Raw genomic sequence first — 21,589 nt, 5'->3', positions numbered from 1 at the left:
ATTGTTGTATGTGTACCTTTTTCACCGGTGAAACACTGAAAGATAAATGTCTTTGCTTGCATGAAGAATCTAGACTTAGATTGGATTGAGACATGAGCTCTGTTACTCACCAGGGACCTCGGGATGCTCCCTGATCTAACTTACTTGTCGTGACTATCTCTCATAAGGTTACTATTAAGATTAAGTTCCGAATTGCATAGAAAACAGTACAACCAGGACACAAGGCACTTCCCTAGTAAATGTAAATGTGTCATAATAATGGTGATGATGGGGCGCCTGGGTGGCTCAGTCAGTTAAGTGTCTGACTTGGGTTCAGGTCATGATCTCACGGACCGTGAGTTTGAGCCCCACATCAGGCTCTGAGCTCTCAGGGCAGAGCCCACTTGGGATCCTCTGTCTCCCCCTCCCCTGCTTGCTCTCTCTCTAAAAAATAAATAGACATTTAAAAAAATAATAATGGTGATGTTGATGATAATGAGAGTGAACATTTACTGAGTGCTTACCATTTGCCAAGCACTGTATTAAGAGCTTTCCATGTGTTGATTTATTTAATCCTTAGAACAATCTTATGAGGTAGGTACCGGTTTTATCCTGATTGTACAGATGGGAAAACTGAGGTACAGAGAGATTACGTAACTTGCCCCAAAAGACTCAGCTAGTAAATAGTAGAGTCAGGGATTCAAACACAGGTGATCTGGCCATAACCTGAGCTCTTTCCCATTTGCAGGATGGCCCTATGCCTGCTGGACAAACTGGACACTCTTGGCACAATGTTGAAGCTAATGAGTCAGTCCAGTTTCTAAGAGAAATGCTGGAAATATTTGTAAGTGTATGACAGTGCTTTCCTACCCAACCCCAAGTCAGAATATTACAATCAAAATGGCACATGGGTCTTTCCCCTGGAGTGTGTGGGGACCCCAAGTGGATCCTCTCTGTTTGTGAAGCTGGAGTCACTGACAGAAACCCTGCTCAGAAATTATTACTTTCGGCTGAAGCCAACAGGGATTATGGGGTGTGGCGAGGGCGAGAGACCTCTCTTCTCTGCATTTATTATCTAATAAATCTAAATACTTAGAACCATGGGGGCACTTGTCCTGTTTCATGAGGATCACTAAGGTAACGCCATTGGCAGAATGACTTCTCTCAGGAAGATACACCCCATTTCTCAGGGTAGTTAAGACCTCGTACTTCTTCAGGGAAGCATTTCCTTCATACTTAACCCAAGTTCTCTCAGTTGAATAGTTAGCCCAGTTCTAATGTGTTGCCTTTGCTGGAGGAATGGCTAGTCTTTGGCCTTCTTTTAACCCATCTTAAAATGAAGTGCCCTTGAGAACAATTACATGATGAATTCAGCCACTGACAGATCCTTAATATTCTAACACTGAAACATCTCAGGCTCACACTGGTAGGGTGCTTTGTTTTCTTTCCTTGTCTCTGGAATTACTCACAATTATCTGAATAACTATTCCTCACTTCACCTCTATTTACAAAGCTCTTTAACACTCACTCACGCTCAGTTGACAAACTCCCATTTTCCGGTGCCAGAATCTCTCCCCTGTTCTAATTTTCCAAACTATTGATCAGTTTTTTTCCATTCTCTGTAAGATTTCATTTTGAACAGTCTGCTAGCCAAGGGATCCTTGGTGTATCAACTCAAGACTAGATGCAAAGACACCAGCTCTTTTGAAAGGGTCCTCCTTTAATCATTCCAGACTCATTGCCTTGCTTGATTAACTTAAGAAACAATTCAGGAGCCCCTGAGTTGCTCTTTCATGTTTGACAAGCTCAACCTTGGAAGTGCTAGGCTCACTAAGACCTCCCAGGTATTACTCTGGCCAGGCGCCATGCTGCAGAGGAGAGAAAATCCCTTCATTGAACGTGCTGGGGAGAGGGGAGGCTCTTGATCAATGTGTTAAATTAAACCAAACTGGAAAGGATTCTAAGAGTAAACTATTTAACCTCTCTCCTGCTTATCTTTGTTTACGTTCTGACTTTAAGGCCTGCTTCTTCTCACACTTGGGAATTACAAACAGACATTGTATTGGCCAAGGTTGCAAAGTACACTAGGACTTACTCTAGAAAGGAAATGATGGGATGAAGCTGTTGTTTAAAAAAATGTAATTCACAGGGCACCTGGCTGGCTCAGATGGAGAGGGATGAGACTGTTGATCTTGGGGTCGTGAGTTTCAGTCCCATGTTGGGTGTAGAGATTACTTAAAAAAAATTTTTTTTTTTTTTTAATTTACAGGAGTAAACATTATTGGTAGCAAGAGGTTATTGCTTAGGACCCCAAATCCTTTCAAATGGAGCCTCTTTTAAAGTTAGCAAAATGTTTGTATCTTAACCTGGAGAGATGTTTCTTCCAATATACATTATGGGGCCATCCATATAGTATTATCTAACTTCCTAGATGTTTCTCCTCATTTTTCATAATAGAAAATGCTTGCAGGCATTGGACTTGAAATGCCTCCCAAGAAGAAGGAAGGATTCATCAACTGATGGTTATGTGGGTAAATCTCAGAAGGCTAGCTACACAGGAGCATTGACCTTCAGAAGCAGCAAACGCACAAGGATTTAAGACTACAAAACCTGTAATTGTTGTCTGTCACCTTCTTTAGTGTCAATAGGGAGAGTGCATCTTCCTCTTTGTAACAGAAGAGAAAACTAAGACAATTTGCTTCCCTTTCCCTCTTTCCGAAGTGAAAAGGCAAATTTTTCTATGGAAAAATCTCTTTGTTGTGATCTCTATGGAAGCTCCCCATGACAATGATTTACTTAGCAAGTAATCTTCCTCCTCCCAGAAGGAAAACTAGAAGCGTGAAGAGGAAAGAACAGCAATCTTCAAAAGCACTAGTGAAAACGTTCGGTGCCAGGAACAGCAAAACAGTTCCATCAGCTACATGGCAGGGCTTAACCTTTGGTGTTTATCAGAACGCTTTCCTGATTTCAGCCATTTGCTATAAATTTAGGCTCGTGCTCATTTACATAGAAATGTACTGAAATCATCCATTGGCAGGCTAAATGGAGACTCAGGAATCAGGAATCACCGGTACTGGGGTTTCGCACATTCCTGTGATTGTCTGGTGATGCCTCCCTAGGCCTGCAGTAAGCCCGCAGGGAAGCATATAGACCAGGAATAGCACACTATTTCCTCTCCCTGCTTTAGGGGAGATAATGAGTGACTTACAGAGCAATTTGAGACCTAGTCTGTGAACTTACAGTAAATGAGTTGGGACCCAGAGAGGGTTTTCAGACAGGGTCACCAGTTACTGTTTGCAAAAGGAGTTGATCTGATCTTGGTTTAGTGGCTAAAAGTCAAAGAGCCTATTGAGCAAACTTGAGGTAAATTTCAGACCCTTTAGTATCACTGGCATTTGAGAATGAACACATTCAGACACTATGATTTTTAAATGCCATTTATTTAAACCAAAGTCGATTTGTATTTTCAAGGGGTGGCTTTCAAAGATATAAAAAAAAACTCATGTTCAGAGCAAACAATTTTGTTCAATTTCCATAAGAAACAAAATTACATTTTTGGGAGGGAGTGGACCCTGTAACATGGGCCATTGAAATTTGCTTCACTGAAATTCAAATTTTTTACATGCAAAAACAAACGCACTTTGCTTTGGGATTGGCCGAAATGTTTAAGAAGCCCCAATGAAATATAAGGATTAATTTGGTAAAAGGCAAGAAGTAAAACTGCAGTTCACACTACAGGAATAGTCAGTGCACAAACCCAGGTAATGAGATCTTTGCAGCCTTACAAGCGATGAGCCACTTGATCGATCCTCTTTTCAAACAGTTTCAGAAGTATATCATGTTATTTTGGTAATTGGTAAAGGTCTTGCTTACGTACAAAAATCAGAAAAAGAGGCTTAGCTGCTTAATTTCCATGTTTGTTACATATGGATGGATGGGTTTGCCCAAGTACTTGTGGGGAGAAAATACTGTGTAGACTTTGGCATTTTCAGAGAAGTTCAAGTCCACTTCATAAAACATTCTAATTTACCTTTATGGGGGCGGGAGGTAAATCTGTATTTTTGTGTATAAAGTAGGGTTTATGGGGTGCCTGGGTGGCTCAGTCAGTTAAGCATCGGACTTCAGCTCAGGTCATGATCTCAGGGCTCGTGAGTTCAAGCCCTGCGACGGCTCTGTGCTGACAGCTCAGAGCCTAGAGCCTGCTTCAGATTCTGTGTCTTAGTCTCTCTGCCCCTTCCCCACTCACACTCTGTCTCTCCCTGTCAAAATTAAATGTTAAAAAAATTTTTTCAAGTAAGGTTTATGAACATGACTGAGATGAAAACCAGCGGAAACAGACAGTGGCAAATAATTATCCATTTTAAATGTGGGAAGAATGATAGAGACCCTACTGAAGAGGAAGCTGAACAAAGTTTCAGATTTTTGGATTCAAATCTGTCACTTTTTTTTTTATTATTTAAAAAAAATTTTTTTTTAAACGTTTATTTATTTTTGAGACAGAGAGAGACACAGCATGAATGGGGGAGGGGCAGAGAGAGAGGGAAACACAGAATCGGAAGCAGGCTCCAGGCTCTGAGCCATCAGCCCAGAGCCTGACGCGGGGCTTGAACCCGTGGACCACGAGATCGTGACCTGAGCCGAAGTCACTAAGCCACCCAGCCGACTGAGCCACCCAGGCGCCCCTCAAATCTGTCACTTAATAGTAGTGTCCCATTGGGCAAGTCACTAAGCCTCAGTGAGCACAGTTTTTCATTACTTCGGGGATGAAATTAAAACCACAAAGCATTATTCTGATTTCCCCTATCTCCTCCAGGGTAGGAACTGTGTAGGAAACAAAACTGATGAAATGTTTGCGAAGAAATCCAGGTGGGTCAAATCTGTACAGATTTGCACGTTTGAGAGGCCGATAACTTCTTTCACAAATATACAGCTCTCATCTGAAACTTTCATATGCGCGTGATCGTGTATGGTAAAAGGCCATGGTAAAAGGCCTTTTGGTTTTCAGTATTTTGATCCTTTACATAGGACACAAAGTCTACCCATCTGCTCACCAGCGGCTAACCTAAACGTGTATTTTATTGTATTCTAACAATAAAAGTTAGAATGATATACTTCTTCATTGCTTAATTATTCCCTCCAAAGACAATTACTTGTATTTTGGAAGAAGCAGGGCTTTGTAGTGAAAACACACAGACCTGAAAGCAGTGCATTAATTATTTTATTAATTTCTTCTTTTTACATTATGGGAAACATTCATCTATTTACAGTTTGTTTGTTTTTTTTTTTTTTTGTCCACACACAATCTAGGTAAATAAGCCTATGAAATTCCACTTCATAAAGCCATAAAAATGTTCCCCACCCCTCCATCTGAAGGCTTTCAAATGAATCTTTTTTTTCCAAACCAAAATAATTTTTAAAAATTACATTGGGAATTCAGATATGCTAGTGATTTACATTCCAGTTATTTAAAATATGCATCTAGACATGTTTTAAAAAAGAAATGGTAAATTCACAAGGATAAGGCTTAAATTAAAGTGGTAATGCACAGTAAAACATTAAGGAAACATCTATAAATAACAGAAATATATTACAAATAAATTAGTTCTATTTACCATTTCAAATATTAAAAATCTTTAATCCATTTCTTCATCTCTCTTTACAAAAAGGTTATGTGAATTGTATGGAAACATCTGCAAAAAATATAATAAATACTTAATTTCTTTGAACGTTTTTTGATGTGGGAGACAAACTTCTTTTGTAGTTCCCCCCCTCCCCAAGAAAATGCCCAAACAGCTTTATACCAAAGTTAAACAAAATAAGTAATTTTTCAGGGTACATACATTTTCCATTATGAACTAAAAAACATATCTACAAATTACATCAAAAAGAACAATGTGACAAAGGTTATGCTCACGGATGTCAGCTTAAGGGGGCAAATGGTTAACAGGCAGCTTTATGTGGGGTCGTGTTTTAAGATCAATAATTAGCTTTTTATAAAGTGTTTGTACAATTTGTGTTTTAAGGAAGGCAAGGGTCATGATGCCTGTAGGCATTCAGCTAAAAGATTTAAAATCCTTACCAAAAATAGCTTATGAATATACAAATACCATTCACATAGACAAGATAAATAGGCCTTCTCTTGTCTCTCTTTAAAATATCCTGGGCTAAACCGGTTTCCAAATAAAATACTGTAGGATGATCTTGAGTCATATTAGAAATCGATTTCTTAATCCCAATCTTCTCTCTACCTCAGGGCACGGAGCTGTAGTTGGGAACATGGGTCTTCCGATGGATGTCGCTTCCTTCATGTCAATCTATGAGTTCCAAGTCATTTTCAGGATTGAATGGGACTATAGGCTACCCAAGGTGGCAGATGGCCTTACTGGCTGCAAACTTTGTGTGACCTTCCGTTGCTGCTACAAACTGAAGAAAAGGTGTATTCTTTTTAAAACAAGCGAACCCTTGAAGTTCAAAATCTCTGTCAGCTCCAATTTTGCAAAGCACTCAAGGTGCTTTGTCCACCCTAGTTAAAAGTTGGTTGGTTGGTTTTTAAATAGGTTAGTAGCCCTTTTCTTGTAAACCACAGCAGTAAACATTTGTGCCCTGTTTATAAAGATAGCTCAAAGCATCAGTGGCTCTGAGAGGTAGCGAATTCCCTAGTGGTTTTAGAATGTGACCATGAAAATAGTTGTTGCCAGAACCCATCACTTCTCTTAATTTCATAAATAAATTAGCACCTGGCTACGAGAGTATATTTTTTAAAAAAAGTTCTGGTGCAAGCTTATTTGATGTGTGTTTTTAGTCTGTCATTTTTCAAGGGTAATTTCTAATGCTTTAGAGTGGGAGCTGGACATAAAATGTCAGTGATACTTTAAGATCACCACATCCTAAATGTTTAAACTGCTACGAGTAAGGGCGTTTAAAGATAACTTCAGCTAGATGCTTAGCGCACACTGCCCATCCGTCAGGACTAAAAGTGTAAATTCACATTCTCTGCCAAAAGCCTGGGTTTCTTTCAGTGCTTATGAATCACGACTTTCCCCCCTTCCTCGTGACTGCTGAACTGCTGAGGTCAAATTTCTTCTCTCACCACCTGGGACCTCAAGATGAGGGGCAGCTCTTTGGAACGAGGCCGCGTGTCTACTTGGGTAGAGAATTTATTTTATCGGTTTGACATAGGACGAAACCCTTATGCTGGGGACTGGTAGGACTCTGGGTAGGAGGGAGAGAAGACCAAAGGCGAAAATATGTCTGCATTACAAACTACCGGGTTACAACAGATGGATGTGTAGCATTCAAAGGGATGACAGGAAAATCCAAACTTCTCTCCAAAAACACCCTCGCTGCCACTTACAGCACTTCTTGACCAGGTGTGTACTTATAGGCATAGTAGGTAGGCCCCCCAGGATGGACACTAACACGTTAAGAGGACCAACGCTTTCCCCTTTAAAGACCCCCCACCATCACAACAATATAATACACATAGTACAGTAAAAGTTGATAAAACATTTCAGGTCTAAATTTTCTTAATAATAGGACAAAAAAAAAAAATCCCTTACGTAGTATATCTTAAACTAGCAGTGCTTCCTTGCCTTTCTTCCTTTTATTGCCTTTCAGAATAGATTAATTTCCCTGAAAGATCGAATTTACAATCTTCTGCTGATGGACACATTTGAAGCAGTGATGGATGGAGTAACAGTGAGGCAGTTTGTGCAGCTGTGAGTGAAGCAGGTAAGCCCCAGCACCTGCAGAGTTTGCTCCTCCCTTCCCCACTACATATCCAGCCCCACTTCGTCCCCTCTAGGATTGTCACTCATCGATTCCGGTGAGATGGCGTGATTTCTGAGGTTGGAAATAAAGTGCTCCATCTGCTTGACAAAATAATAACCGTTTAGGGGAAATAAAGGGAGTCGGAGCCCTAGTTTCCTTCACGTGGAAGACGGTTAAGTCCCAAAGGCTCACCCTGTGCTACTGGATTTCTGAAATACCCTATGGTTTTATATTGCTGAGCTCTAGGGACAGACTAGCTTGGGAGAACTGAGGATGGTGGGCGACCTAAAGGGGCCATTTCTACACAGGTGGGTTTGGTTCTGCCGAGAAAAGAAAGGCCGGCTCTCCGGATGAGGCAGGTGGGTGACGCGTCCGTACGGGTGGCGAAGCTCGGTGGAGAACGTGGGCAAACCGGTCCGGGCGGCTGGGGCTACTGGGGGGAGGGGGGCGGCTCCTGCAAGACCGACAACTACACCGCGACAGTGGAAGTCACTGAGCTCCGGGACGGACGGGCTCGGAGGGCGGGGAGGGGGCGGAGGGAGGACGGAGCGCGGAGGCGGCGCGGCGGGGCGCGCGGGGCGCTCAGAGCCGGGTCTGCGCCTCGGGGATGTAGATCTCGATGCTCTCGGCGCTCTCGGTGGCCGAGTTCTGGCGGACGGACGCGGCGCGCTTGGCGGCCATCAGGCGCTTGCGGGCCTCCTGGCGCTGCGAGCTCTCCAGCGAGCGCTCCCGGATCAGCGGCGCGGGGCCCTTCGCCGGCTTCTTTGGCACTGGAGGAGGGGCCCTTCTCTCCTGATCAAAGCAGAAGGTTCAGGACATTACACAGCTTCTCAGGACAAGCTTGGGAAAAACTGGGATAGGTCAGTAGTTAGAACACGCACACTTTTTTTGATTTTGGTTTTGGGTTTTTTGGTTTGTTTTTTAAACCTAAAGGTGGTTAGTTCTGATCTGCACTCTGTATACATATATATATACACACACACATATATATATATATATATATATATTTATATGTACATATAAAAAATGTACATATATATATTTCTTTATTATTCTGGCTTGGGTATTCAAAAGATGCAGGGGGGAAAAAAAGGAATACCGGTAAGCTTAAGGCCAAGGGTAAGGCCGAATTGCAGAACTAGTCTCTCCAAGGGAAGGATGTGGGTGTTTAAAATGCCCTCTGCTGAAAGGTTGCGGCTCCCGGCATATTTAGTGTGGTTCTCTCTGGAGGCTCCAGACTCTTCCGGGTGCCAGGGATGGGTTAGGGTGGCAGCGGCAGCAGCAGCCTCTGGGGACCCTGCGTCCCCTCTAAGGAGGCGAGGCTGCGGGTGCAAGCTCGGCTCAGAGTTTAAAAACATCCCCGCCCTCTCTCCCCGGGCCCACCCATCCAAACCTAAAAGGCCAAATGAGGAAGAAGAGATGATAAGACTGTGTTCTTTAGCTTTGTTGATGCCACTGTGAGTTATACCCGTCTGCACATCACACACAAACACACAGCAATAGACTTTCCGGGGTCACCCTGGAGGGAGGACACTGATGGTTCCTCCACTCGGTGGGGGAGGGGGGTGGGGGGGGGTGGAATCCGTTCCCAGATAGGCTCCTAAAACATCCCGCTGGGATGTCACTCCTTAGGGGCCTCAGGACGGTTGCGGTGGCCCAGAAGGCAATTCCAATCACAGGAACAGACATTGTGCTTTGAAAATTTAACCCAGGACTGAAAGAGGTCTTCCTCCTCTCAGCATCAGCAAACTATGAAATGGTTGGATATTTTAAAATGCCACTGCAGGGGCGCCTGGGTGGCTCAGTCGGTTAGGCAGCCGACTTCGGCTCCGGTCATGATTTCAGGGTCCATGAGTTCGAGCCCCGCGTCGGGCTCTGTGCTGTCAGCTCAGAGCCTGGAGCCTGTTTCAGATTCTGTGTCTCCCTCTCTCTGACCCTCCCCCGTTCATGCTCTGTCTCTCTCTGTCTCAAAAATAAATAAACGTTAAAATGCCACTGCAAAAATAAAGGCCATTCAACACTTGGGTCACAGAAAAAAAGAAAATGCAGTGGGCAAGCTGCGAATCTAAACCACGAAGGAATTTAAAGAAAAGGATAATGAGTTTTCAGACTCTCTGAAAAGGTCCATATGAATCTGCTGTTTTCATTTTTAGTAAGATACCTTCAATTCTCATGACACGGATGTGACAGTTATCTTAAAATAGGGATTTTAGGATTCTCCAAAGGGGTATACTCTGTATCTTCACACTTAAACTCATTGCAGCAAATCCTCCTTGCTTGCCTGGGTGAAGTGCCTAGATAAATTTATTACATTGGAATTGCCCGCAGGCTGATTAAGGCGGAGTCTGTGTGGACAGAAAAGGGAAGTCCAGAGTGCAAACAGCATTTGGCCAACTCTGATTGTGCTCATTTGTTTCTTGCCCTCAAGTTCATGGGGTGCTGAAAAGCTCTGGTCATAGACAAAGTGTATAAAAATTTAGAAATCAAGTTCACTAATGACTCACTGTGTACGTGTCGACAGGTTACATATGTCAATTCTTAGCATCACAAATTTTGGACATTTTAAGTCTTCACTGTTGGGTAACTTGGTGATATTTGGAAAAGTATGAATATTGGAAACTTTTTAGCCATATCTTCCTTTCCTTGTACTTAAAAAAATAATATTTAAAAAAACCCAATGAGTGAGAATTAGATGGATCAGCTCTAAAAACTAAATTACCAGTATGTGTGTACATCTGTCGTGTTTTCTTAAAATAAGAACAATTTAAAAGCTTATTTAGTACATAGTTTTAAACACAGATTAAAGAAAACTAGATTGAGTGCGGATGTTTGGCTTCCCACATAAGAGGCCACACATATATCAATGGTACTTTGATGCTTAACACTAAAACCCCTGGTCAATGGCGATAGAATTGGAGATGAGGGACAATGACACTGACCCTCTCGCTGATTATGAATCGGCCCTTGGGACTCGCTTTCTCCTGGGCGTCCACTGACTGTATGAACCCGGATACCATGATGGAGAGCAGCAAAATGGACTGGACTACTGTTCGCTCTCTGACAGGCAAGGAGATCTGAAAAGGGCAGGCTACCGGAGCTTCATGGGAACACACAAGCCTCATGTTTAGAGGCTGAATCTCTTGGACCTGTTCAACCTCAGGCCATTGGAAAGCAAAGAGTTAAAAAAGTCATGCATGACAGGCCAACCTAGGGAGGTGGATATTGGATACCTGTGTGAGCCTGGTGGAACCACCATAATCAAATGTGAAAATTGCAGTTTATTAATTAAAGTAAAATAACTTGAACCTTTATTTCTAAACTGTTGAATGAGAAACCCAGTGAGCAATATTCCCCAAGTCAAGTCAACCAAAAGTAAAACTCTTTAAAAAAAAAAAAATCCCAACATTTATGATTACTGTGAACCTTTATGGTGTATATTTTTAACCTTGAACAACAGCGGTTTCTTTATTACTATATTTATGAAATGATTATCAAAGTCGGTTAGTTTTCAGGGCTTCCTATTTTTCTCAGAAACACATCCTAGGGTGTAAGGAAGTTGAACTCTTGCTCTATATAATCATGCACTGAAGATGTCATTTATTTTAGTTTAAAAAGCAAAATGGAGGCAGTTCCTTCCAGTGACTAAAATGGTTTAACTTAAAGTTTAATTAACAAAAAAGCCACATTCCCATTTTCCAATTCACAAAGACAGGTTTTTCTTTAAAAATATGCCTGAAACATATTACAGATAATATCCCAAATGATTACTATGTAAACATTGTCATTACAATGAGATTAATATGATATCAGCTCCATTTCACATTGTAAACAGCAAGACTGAATGCAGAAGCCTATTTAGACTGTCCAGTGTTTGTGCAGGTTTTTAAATGAACCATACAAAATCTACATTGTTCTACCTTCTTGTCAAGAGGATCCATCTGTTTCCAATTATTGGCCTTTAACTGATGAAGTTCATCAAATTTCATACTAATATTTTCTATGGACAACTGCAGCATGTCCCAGAACCCCGCCAGATCCTGGGAAGTGGGCCTTGGATGAGCATTGGGATTCTGTACAAGAGAAAGAAAAACATTCGTGCTTTAGAGGCAATCGATGACAACAAGCACAGGCCCAAAGGGGCATTTTCAAATATTTCAAATAACATAAGGGGGATGAGTTCCTTTTGGCTTTCAAATAGGAGATAAAAGTGAGGCTACAAATGGTAATTCTTCCTTTTTCTTCTTTTCTTTCTTTCTTTTCTTTCTCTTTCTTTTTTTCTCTCTTTCTTTCTTTATCATCTATTATCTATTATCTATCTATCTATCTATCATCTCTATCAATCATCTATCTATCTATAAAGATTTATTACGGAATAATTGAAACATACAATTGTAAGATATTTAAAGTGTACAACACGAAGATTTGATATATGTACACATTGTATACAGACTCCTCCCATAGAATTAATAAACACATCCATCACATCACATAATTATCTTTGTGTGTGTGTGTGAGAACATTTAAGTTCTACTCTTAGCAAATTTCAGTTATACAATACACTGTTATCAGCTATAGTCACCATGTTGTACATTAAATTCTCAGACCTTATTCATCTTATAACCAAAAGTTGGTACCCTTTCAACCAATGTCTTCCCTTTCCCCCACCCCCCAAGCCCCTGGCAACCACTTTTCTCCTCTTTCTTTCTATGGGTTTGACTCTTCTTAAAAGATTTCATTTCAAATGGTAATTTTATACACTCATCTGAGTCAGTGATTCTCAAATGTCAAGGTTGTAAAACTCTTCTTTTGTAATACAACATCTATCAATGTGGTATGAGGAGAGAACCCAAACTTTTCAAAAAACTATGACAAGATGCATTAAAACATATTTAAATGAAGACACCATCTTCGGCGGGGGTGGGGGGTGGGGGTGGGGAGGATAGTGGAGCTGGAATCTGACATCATGTCATCCAACTTATTCAGAGAACAGATAAGAAATCTAAAATAAGACTTGTTTTAACAGTCATGTTGAGGGAAACGATAGGGTAAACAAATGATGAGTAAGAAAATAATTTGCATTTTTAATATTTTGTAATGTTTATTTTATTTTTGAGAGCGAGTGCAAGTGGGGGAGGGGCATAGAGAGAGGGGGACAGAGGATCTGAAGCAACTCTGTGCTGACAGCAAAGAGCCTGATGCAGGGCTTGAACTCACGAGCCTCGAGATCTTGACCTGAGCTGAAGTTGAATGTTTAACCTACTGAGCCACCTAGGTGCCCCCCAAATAACTGCACTTTTAATGTACCATGTGTTTAACAATTAAGATGTTACTAATATAGGAAGTCATTTTATCATACAAGGACTTTTTTTTTTTTTTTAATGTTTATTTATTTTTGAGACAATGCGAGAGACAGAATGCAAGCAGCAGAGGGGCAGACAGAGGGAGACACAGAATCTGAAGCCAGCTCCAGGCTCTGGGCTGTCAGCCCAGAGCCGGATGTGGGGCTTGAACTCACAAACCGTGAGATCATGACCTGAGCCGAAGTCGGATGCCTAACTGACTGAGCCACTCAGGTGCTCACAAGGACTTTTACTAAATCTTTGGGAAATGAATTGGTTTTAAATCAACCATAACATAAAATAGCAAATGCAAGAACACATATCTATACATTACACATAGATGTCTGTAATGACCCACTTTCTAGATAATATTAAACAGTCTTCAGTGTTTAAGGATTGACATTTTTTTTTGCCCCATCCCTATATCCCTGACAGGTACTAGAAAGTATGAACCATGAATTTATATGATGTAAAACAGAAAAAACATAACTAGGAGACTGAAGGTGTCATGCCCAATATTAATCACTACTGCCAATGGTAGCTAAAGGGATTCATGGTTATGGGGGTGGGAGCTTCCAGATGTCAGAGGCTTACATCTGGGTCAGTTTGGGTTACCTGTGGGTATTAAAGCCAATTGGATATACTGTGAAACCTCATGCCATATAATAACCTGAGGCCATTTTGTACTTTTTTTTTTAATGTTTTATTTACTTTTTGAGAGAGTGGGAGTGGGGGAGGGGCACAGAGAGGGGGACAGAGAGGATCCAAAGTGGTCTCTGGGCTGACAGCAGAGAGCTGGATGTGGGGCTCAAACTCACGAATTGTGGGATCATGACCTGAGCCGAAGTCAGAAACTCAACCGGGTGAGCCGTCCAGGTGCCCCCATTTTGTACTTTAAAAACCAACTTTCAGGAGCACCTGGTGGGTCAGTCGGTTGAGCATCTGACTTTGGCTCAGGTCATGATCTCACAGTTCATGAGCTCAAGTCCCACATCAGGCTCTGTGCTGATAGCTCAGAGCCTGGAGCCTGCTTCAGATTCTGTCCTCTTTCTCTGCACCTCCCTGCTTGTGCTCTCTCTCAAATATAAATAAATAAACTTAGAAAAAAAAAAAACAAACTTTCAGGAAGTGCAAGGTCAGTGCTCATCAAAGTTAATAGGTTGGAAAAGTTAATAGGTTGGAAAGAACTTTTTAGCCCTTTCACGGACTAGCATTATTGGTCTGCCTTCAAAATAAATACAAGTTAAAATGTATTTATAAACTTATACTTCTAAAACTGTCCATAGTTCTAGAATTCACTGAAGACGTAAATTCTAAAGTTTGTCAGTATTTGGTTCAGTATTAAACCCTAGTCTAGTGACACCTGAATTAAAGAGTTTCTCTGCAGCATTTTCATTTAGTAAGTTAAAAAATTTTCTTAACATCTAGGTTCAGAACAGACAGATAATAGCTTTAACAAAGTACATTGCAAATGGAGTTTTGTGGTCTTCCTCATCTCACTGGTAACTAAGAACCAAATTGCTCATATTTTGGAGTTGACTACAGTCTCTTAGGTCACAAGCCTATCGGCTAAATTGGTTCAGTGCAGCAGTGATGAAATGATTGTTTGGTAGGCCCAAAGAGTTTGTTTAATTCTGTATGATGGGCAATTTGGTCCCTCCTCACCAAGAATCACTGCCCCTGTGTCGTCAAGGGGACAGATGGGGAAGCAGACAGAAAGAGAAACTGTGGGTCATGTGACATCCCACGCACAGAGAGTTGCAGCCCTCGCCTTAGTCTGAACCAGGCCACTTGGAGGTTAGAGGTGATGGAGGGTGTGGAGGGATGAGGGGGGGCTGGGTTCCTGAGTTTAGTTTTGTTGGAAAAAGTAATGCTCATCCATTTATTCTATGCCTGAAAGTCAAGTCTGGGATAATATTCAGGTGTTTTCAAGTGTTCTCCTCAGAGTAAGAACTCAAGAAAGGAGAGCTGGGTCTGGTTGTGCCCAATCTTAGGGACGCTTTTGTGCAGCTTTATAGACCTAAGAAATGCCACCACCAGGCCACCACGCTTCCTGCTGCAGAGAAGGTGGGGCTGACTGATCTGCCCATGTCCCTCTAGGAGGGCGTGGACTAGAATTCAAACCTTTGGGGCTGGTGGTGGGGCTGTCAAACAGGCACTGAGGTCAGATAGACTGGGATTTGAATCTTGGGCTCTGCCTCTTACCAGCTGACCCTGGCCAAGTTACTGATTGATTGATTTTTAGTTTTTGTTTTTCATTCCTGACCAAGTTATTTAGCTTTTCCATGCCCATTTTCCTCAACTGTAAAGTTGTCATAAAAATAATGTCACTATCTGCTCCATAGGGTCACTCTGAGGATTTAACCAGATCATATATCCTAAAGCTCTTGCCATGGATTCTGGCACATACTGGGCTTTGAACCTTCCCTTCTGAGGCACGATTTGACCAGCCATCCATGGCCCTCCACCCGAGGCGCAGTCCCACTTCCTGCCTCTAACATGCTGCCCACATTTCCAACTAAGTTCCTCTCGCTGCTCAGGCACGTGAGCCTATCAGGAACCAGGAAACGTCAAAAGCTGGCTTTAACAAACCTTTCCTAGAAGTCTGCGAAATTTTCAAAATGTTTTGTCTGCAATTTCATCATCAAAACTTTGCACAGTGTTTGTGTTCTACTTCATAACATACCTGCTTATTATATGATTCTGTGAAAAAGTGTGCTGTTTGCCCTATAGGGCGTACATATTGGCTTCCATGTATCTTTTAGGCAGTTTGAGAAATACAGCTTTCTATGAACTTTCATACATTTGAAGAGCACAGAACCATGTTAATGAGGATCTGTGACACATTAGCAAGTTTACAAATTAGCAGGAATTCTGTTCGTGGCACTGAGTGAAGCTCAGTAAAATATTTGTTGAATTCACTTACCAATACATTTACTAACCTATGTTATCCCATAATCCAGAACAGAATTTCTGGGAAGGTGGAAGGATTTTTGCTGAGGGAGAGGAAAACAAACTACAGATGTGGGGGGCGGGTGTGAGGAGGAGGTGAAGGACAGCCCCAAAGGGGGGTTTCAGAAAGAAAAGTCTGGTGAAAAGGGACCGAGAACACCAACTTTTGCAGGCTTTCCATTTTCTCTTGATTGAACCCTGTCTTGATAGATCCCCTCCAGTCTATATTTGTCCTTGTTAACAAGATGTGGTTAAAACTCTAAAATCATAGTCAATGAGATTGCAAATAACCATGTTTTTACTTTCCACAAGTAAAGTAACTTTACTTTAAAGACCTAAGTGGCTTTTCATTTTATAAAGACCAAGTGGCTTTTCATTTTATATTAGAGCAAGCGTGACCAACAACTGACCAATAAAAGCTATTGTGGAAGGACACTTGCAGAGAATAGTAGCAGTTTCTTTAAAAAGACATACGTGAGGAAGCTCTTGCCCTTGTCTTTTGTAGTCCCTTTAAAAAAAATGTTGTTGACGCTAGTGGTGTTTCTGTCTCTTCATTTTACTTTATTTGGTTTTTGTACGTCCAACAAGGATGAATTACTCATTTGTCTCAAGGAGATCAAATCTACACTTTGTGATGCCGTCCACCTCTGGCCTTAAATTAAAATCGAGAACCCTGATGATGAGATAGGCACTGATGGCTATTTCAGAAGGAACATCATTATCCAAAATGGTTTTCGGTAATATCATTTTTGAAATATCAGGCTGCTCCATACTTTGGTAAGAATACTGAAATCAGGGCTGCCCTGGGAAAGCCAGGAAATTGGAAACATTTCAGTTACCAAAAAAAAAAAAAAAAAAAAAAAAAAAAAAAGGCAGGAAATGGAGTTTTAACTTGATTGGATTTTTTCTTTTAAGATTATTTAAGTATAAAATAAATATTTCTAATTTTTTTTAATTAAAAAATTTTTTTTAACACTTATTAGTTGTTGAGAGACCAAGAGTGAGTGGGGGAGGGGCGGAGAGAGAAGGAAACACAGAATTTGAAGCAGGCTCCAGGCTCTGAACCATCAGCACAGAGCCCAATGTGGGGCTCGAACCCACAAACCATGAGATCATGACCTGAGCTGAAGTAAGATGCTCAACCGACTGAGCCACCCAGGCGCCCCTAAATACTTCTAATTTTAAGAAAAGCAGGAAATTAGATTCCTCAGAAAATTCTATTTCAGGCGAGAGAGTGTTCAAAATTAGTTGTGGCAGCCTTGACAACATGATCTCCTCCTGACTAGCTGGGAAGTGGTAGTGATGGGGAATGTTACCTACCAGGTTTTCTTCACACAGTTCTCTGAACTGGTAGAATTTCTGGGCCATGAGAAGTTGGGCACTGCCCACTGCAGTTCGGATTTTCCCTAGAACTGAAAAAAGCAAACATACAAGAAGTTTACACATTATGTCTCACTGTGGAGATTTAGTCTGGTAAAGCAAAGAGGAAGTTATGCTGCAATAATTAGGAAAAACTGCACACATACAGCACGTGAACACACACACACACACACACACACACACACACACACTCAGCCCAGCTGCTGTTGGGCTAGTCTATGGAACAGAGGCTAGGTGAAAGTATAAAATCGACTTGGACAAAAACACATGCTCATTACACATATTTCTTAGGAATAACGGAGTTTTCCATCACAGCACTGGAGCTTACCAAGAGGCAAATAGGTTTTTCTTCCCTCCCGCCTTTTATTGCAAGGATAAGTTTCAAGTGTTTTTCAGTATAGTTATGGATTTATTTGTGTCAGCAATCATGGTCTGCGAGCTCATTTTTCTAATCCAACTCCAAACACAAGAAAAGCAATCCTGACTTGAAGGGGCGCTCTCTTGGCACTCACCATCTCCTATCCATAACCTTCATTATTTTTCCGGAGCTCAGCCACGGGGACTGTCAGGAAAGTGCCATGGCCAGTTGAAAGATTTTCTAAGGAATGAACATTTTCAGCCTGTTGCCTAGGGAACGCCAGCACCGTTCCAGCTTTTCCACTCCACAGACCAATTTTATTGTTAATATAGGTTTAATTCCCTATGCACTGTGCTGAAAATCTCCTTTGCAAGCTACTTCTTGTCTTCCGTGCAGACTAAGGCGAGAACCTTTCAACTGAGGGCATGCTGAGACGGGCAGAACCGCTCTGCACAGAGCTGTCCTGAGGTATGCATTGTCCCAAGGCCCTCCCTCCACCCGGTGGGGACCGGGGGCACAGCTGCACTGCTGGAGCTCTGCCACCAGGCAGTTCTCAACATGCCCTCCCTGTCGGGGAGGAAGGGGAGAAGGCGCCCTGCTCCCCCTTCCTGGCCCCCGCATAGACAGGGAGACTCCTCAGAAGGGCACTTGCTCCGTGGTGAAATCTGCATCTCTGCGGGGAGGTGGAGTAAAGGATCGAAGCAGTGTGAGTGCCGCGGTTTTGCTGTGGATTTACAAAGCCTGAGACCCAGGGTGGAATGAGGTCTCTCTTTCTTGACCTCAGTCCCCACAAGGTCTGAGAAGAAGACAAAAGAAAAAAAAAAACTTTATTGTGACAGGGTTTTCTAGTAACTTTCTTCTCTGTTTAAAACTTCCAGGCTAGGGGCACCTGGGTGGGTCAGTCGGTTGAGCATGTGACTTCCACTTGGGCTTAGGTCATGATCTCAAGGTTCCTGAATTTGAGCCCTGCATCAGGTTCTGTGGCGACAGTATGGAGACTGCTTGGGATTCTCTCTTCTCCTCTCTGCCCCTCCCCTGTTCGCACTCTCTCTCAAAATATTAAAACCAAACCAAATCAAACAAAAACCTGCCAGGCTAGACCATGGTTTATGATATGCACACTATACTTAAGCATTATTCAAATATTTTGGCATTCCCACACACGGAACTCAGGGCATTTATGAACTCTCTGTCACCAGTCCCACCGAACAGCCCAGGTGCAGAAATCGCCTCCTCAGTGACAGCCAGGAGCTCCCCTTGATGGCCATAAGGCAGCAATTCCTCAGGCCTAAGTGTTTACTCTTTTCCAGTCTTGCTTATGTGAGGCCCTTCTCCTTTTCTCCACACCCCTGAAGCAGAAAGGAAGAAGCATGTGGAGACACAGAGCATCATAGTTGCTAAGGGTCCGGCCCTGAGCTGGCTGAGGGTTTTGGCCCCAATACTTACCAACCCCTGCCCTGGACAGGTCATTCAATCTCTGTTCTCTCCTATGTAACGTAAGGTTAACGGTATCTATTTGTAGGGTTGTTGTGAAGGTTAAAAGCAATAATACACAGGAAATGCTTGGGACAGTGTCTGATATGTAGCAAACAACCAATAAGTGTTTGTTATCACCTAGGGCCAGGATACTACCATTCCTCTCTGGTTATGCCACCTGTGGGTCCCACACTTGCTCTGCCCGGAAGAGAAGAGGAAAAAAACAAAGTCTGGATTATTCAAAGGTAATCAGACATCCTTGGTTGCCTGGGACAGGTATGTGCTTTGGATCACCTGTTCCAGATCTGAGACAGTTCTGAGGAGGCATTTCCTAAGTGAACATGTGGCTTAGGCAAACTCTAAGGTCCCTGGAAGCATCTCTGAATTATGTTGCTGATGGGTACGGCTGTGACACCAGCAAATCCTTAGAATGAATCCTGGAAGCTTAGAACTTGTCCTGAGGGGTCTCCAATTTGTTGGCTTGTATGGCAGAGCCCCTGGGAACTGTCATAGAACCCCCAGCTATTCTGATATGCCTCAAAACTTTGAGCTAATGTTTCTCCATTACACCTGAAAACCTGAGTGTATAATAGATTACTATAGTGAGAGCAGCTGAGTAAGACAGTGATTCTCAGATGAGAAGAAAGCACTGCTCCAAACAATCTTTCAGGCAACACCCACTCACGTAGGAGCCAACTCAGATGGATGTCTTCTTGAAAGCAGAACAAGGGACATCCTCAGCATGGTCTGGCGAGAGCTGTAGATTTGGAGCAAAAGTAACTGGGATGAAGTTGTGGCCCTTCTGTTTTCCAGCTTTTTGCCATCATGTTCCTTGAGTGGAAATTCCCTACTGGCTCCGGGATTGTTTGCATTTCCAGTGTCTGAGTGATAATCTTTCCTGGGCCCAGGAAAAGGAGGTGCTGATGTGGGCTTTGGGAGAAGCCATTCAACAGGAGGGCTTGGGTCAAGCAGATGAAATTCCTACTTCCTTCGCCTCCACGCTTTTGTTTCTAGAGAACTAAAAACTCACTTTAATTTCTTTTTTTTTTAAGTTTAATTACTTTGAGAGAGAGAGTGACTGGGGAGGGGCAGAGAGAGAGAGAGAGAGAGAGAGAGAGAGAGAGGAATCCCAAGCAGGCTCCACACTGCCACCATGGAGCCCAAAGTGCGGCTCGAACTCACAAACTGCATGATCATGACCTGAGCTGAAATCCACATTGAGACGCTCAGCTGACTAAGTCACCCAGGCATCCCAAAACCCCCTTTAATTTTGAAGAAAAAAGCTCTAATGGAGTTTGTTCTGTTTTTCCATTAGACATTCACTTAGTGTGGAGATAACTCTCTTCTTCTAAAGGTAAATTTCATATTTGTTCTGTAGTCTTTGAGGAAGAAAAAAGCTAATGAAGCAGATGTGCTCCTGGGATTGCATTTAGTTGGCTCCCTTCACACTCTGGCCCATACACCTTTTCCAGATTGTTCAACACAGATGTAGTCAATAGTTTTTATTACCCATCACCCTTCATTGAATGCATCTTCCAGAATAATGCGTCTCTACTGTATTCCTGCATGCATGCCACTTAATGAAGATTTATACCATCTATTTGTATTCTGTATATATATATATACATACATATATATATATTTAATGTTTATTTATTTTTGAGAGAGAGAGAGAGAGAGAGAGCAAGCAGGGAGGGGAGAGAGAGAGAGGGAGACAGAACCCGAAGCAGGCTGCAGGCTCTGAGTTTTCCACGCAGAGCCTGATGCAGGGCTCAAACTCACAAACCATAAGATCATGACCTGAGCCGAAGTTGGATGTTTAACCGACTAAGCTACCCAGGTGCCCCTGTGTAATATTTAATCACATTATGGGCCCTGTTTTGCGGTGCTACTCTTTTTATGTGGGTAAGTCTGGTCTCCCTAGGTGTCTTATAAAACCCCTGGTAATTACTTTTTAAGATTCTTTCTCCCTTTCCTTTCCTCCCCAGCTGTTAGTCTGTTCCTCAGTGGAAGTACAAAATAACAACCCAAAACACTGGTGAACTAAATTCCTTCCATTTCAGAGGTGGGCACCTCCATACTAACTCCCCCACTCATAACCTAGAAACTTCTCATCCTGCAGTAGATGGTTATGGGGAATCATAACAGAGAGCACAGGCCTGGGTTAGTTCATCACATAGAGCCAGGAAGATCTTTTGGTAAGTTATCACTGTTTGGTTTTTGCACAGATCTGTTTATTTATATTATTATCTTGTATTTATCTCTTTTTAAAGTTTATTTATTTATTTTGAGAAAGAGAGAAAGCACTAGCAGGGAAGGGACAAACAGAGAGGGG

The 21,589-nt window shown here is 42.2% G+C and overlaps 1 protein-coding gene across 18 annotated transcripts in view; it reads right to left on the bottom strand.

Annotated features, from left to right (window-relative positions):
* Positions 1-5,179: 5,179 nt before the first annotated feature.
* Positions 5,180-21,589, bottom strand: part of DLGAP1 (DLG associated protein 1) — an 892,830-nt gene continuing 876,420 nt past the window's right edge. For 15 of the 18 annotated variants that reach the window (XM_060613343.3, XM_060613345.3, XM_060613340.3 and 12 more), the window contains 3 exons: positions 17,361-17,452; positions 11,667-11,819; positions 5,180-8,541 (listed from right to left, as the gene is read on the bottom strand). In XM_060613343.3, the coding sequence (XP_060469326.1) occupies positions 8,332-8,541; positions 11,667-11,819; positions 17,361-17,452 (455 nt within the window). In that variant the 3' untranslated portion in view covers positions 5,180-8,331. Of the gene's footprint in view, positions 8,542-11,148; positions 11,820-17,360; positions 17,453-21,589 lie in introns of those variants that run through there. The other 3 variants (XM_060613358.3, XM_060613359.3, XM_060613354.3) reach the window with 3 other exon arrangements.

The sequence above is a fragment of the Panthera onca genome, chromosome D3, assembly GCF_046562875.1.
Source record: "Panthera onca isolate mPanOnc1 chromosome D3, mPanOnc1 haplotype 2, whole genome shotgun sequence".
In the NCBI taxonomy this organism is placed as follows: Eukaryota; Metazoa; Chordata; class Mammalia; order Carnivora; family Felidae; genus Panthera; species Panthera onca.
Note: the sequence above shows the minus strand (reverse complement) of the source record. Positions and strands in the feature narration are given on the sequence as shown.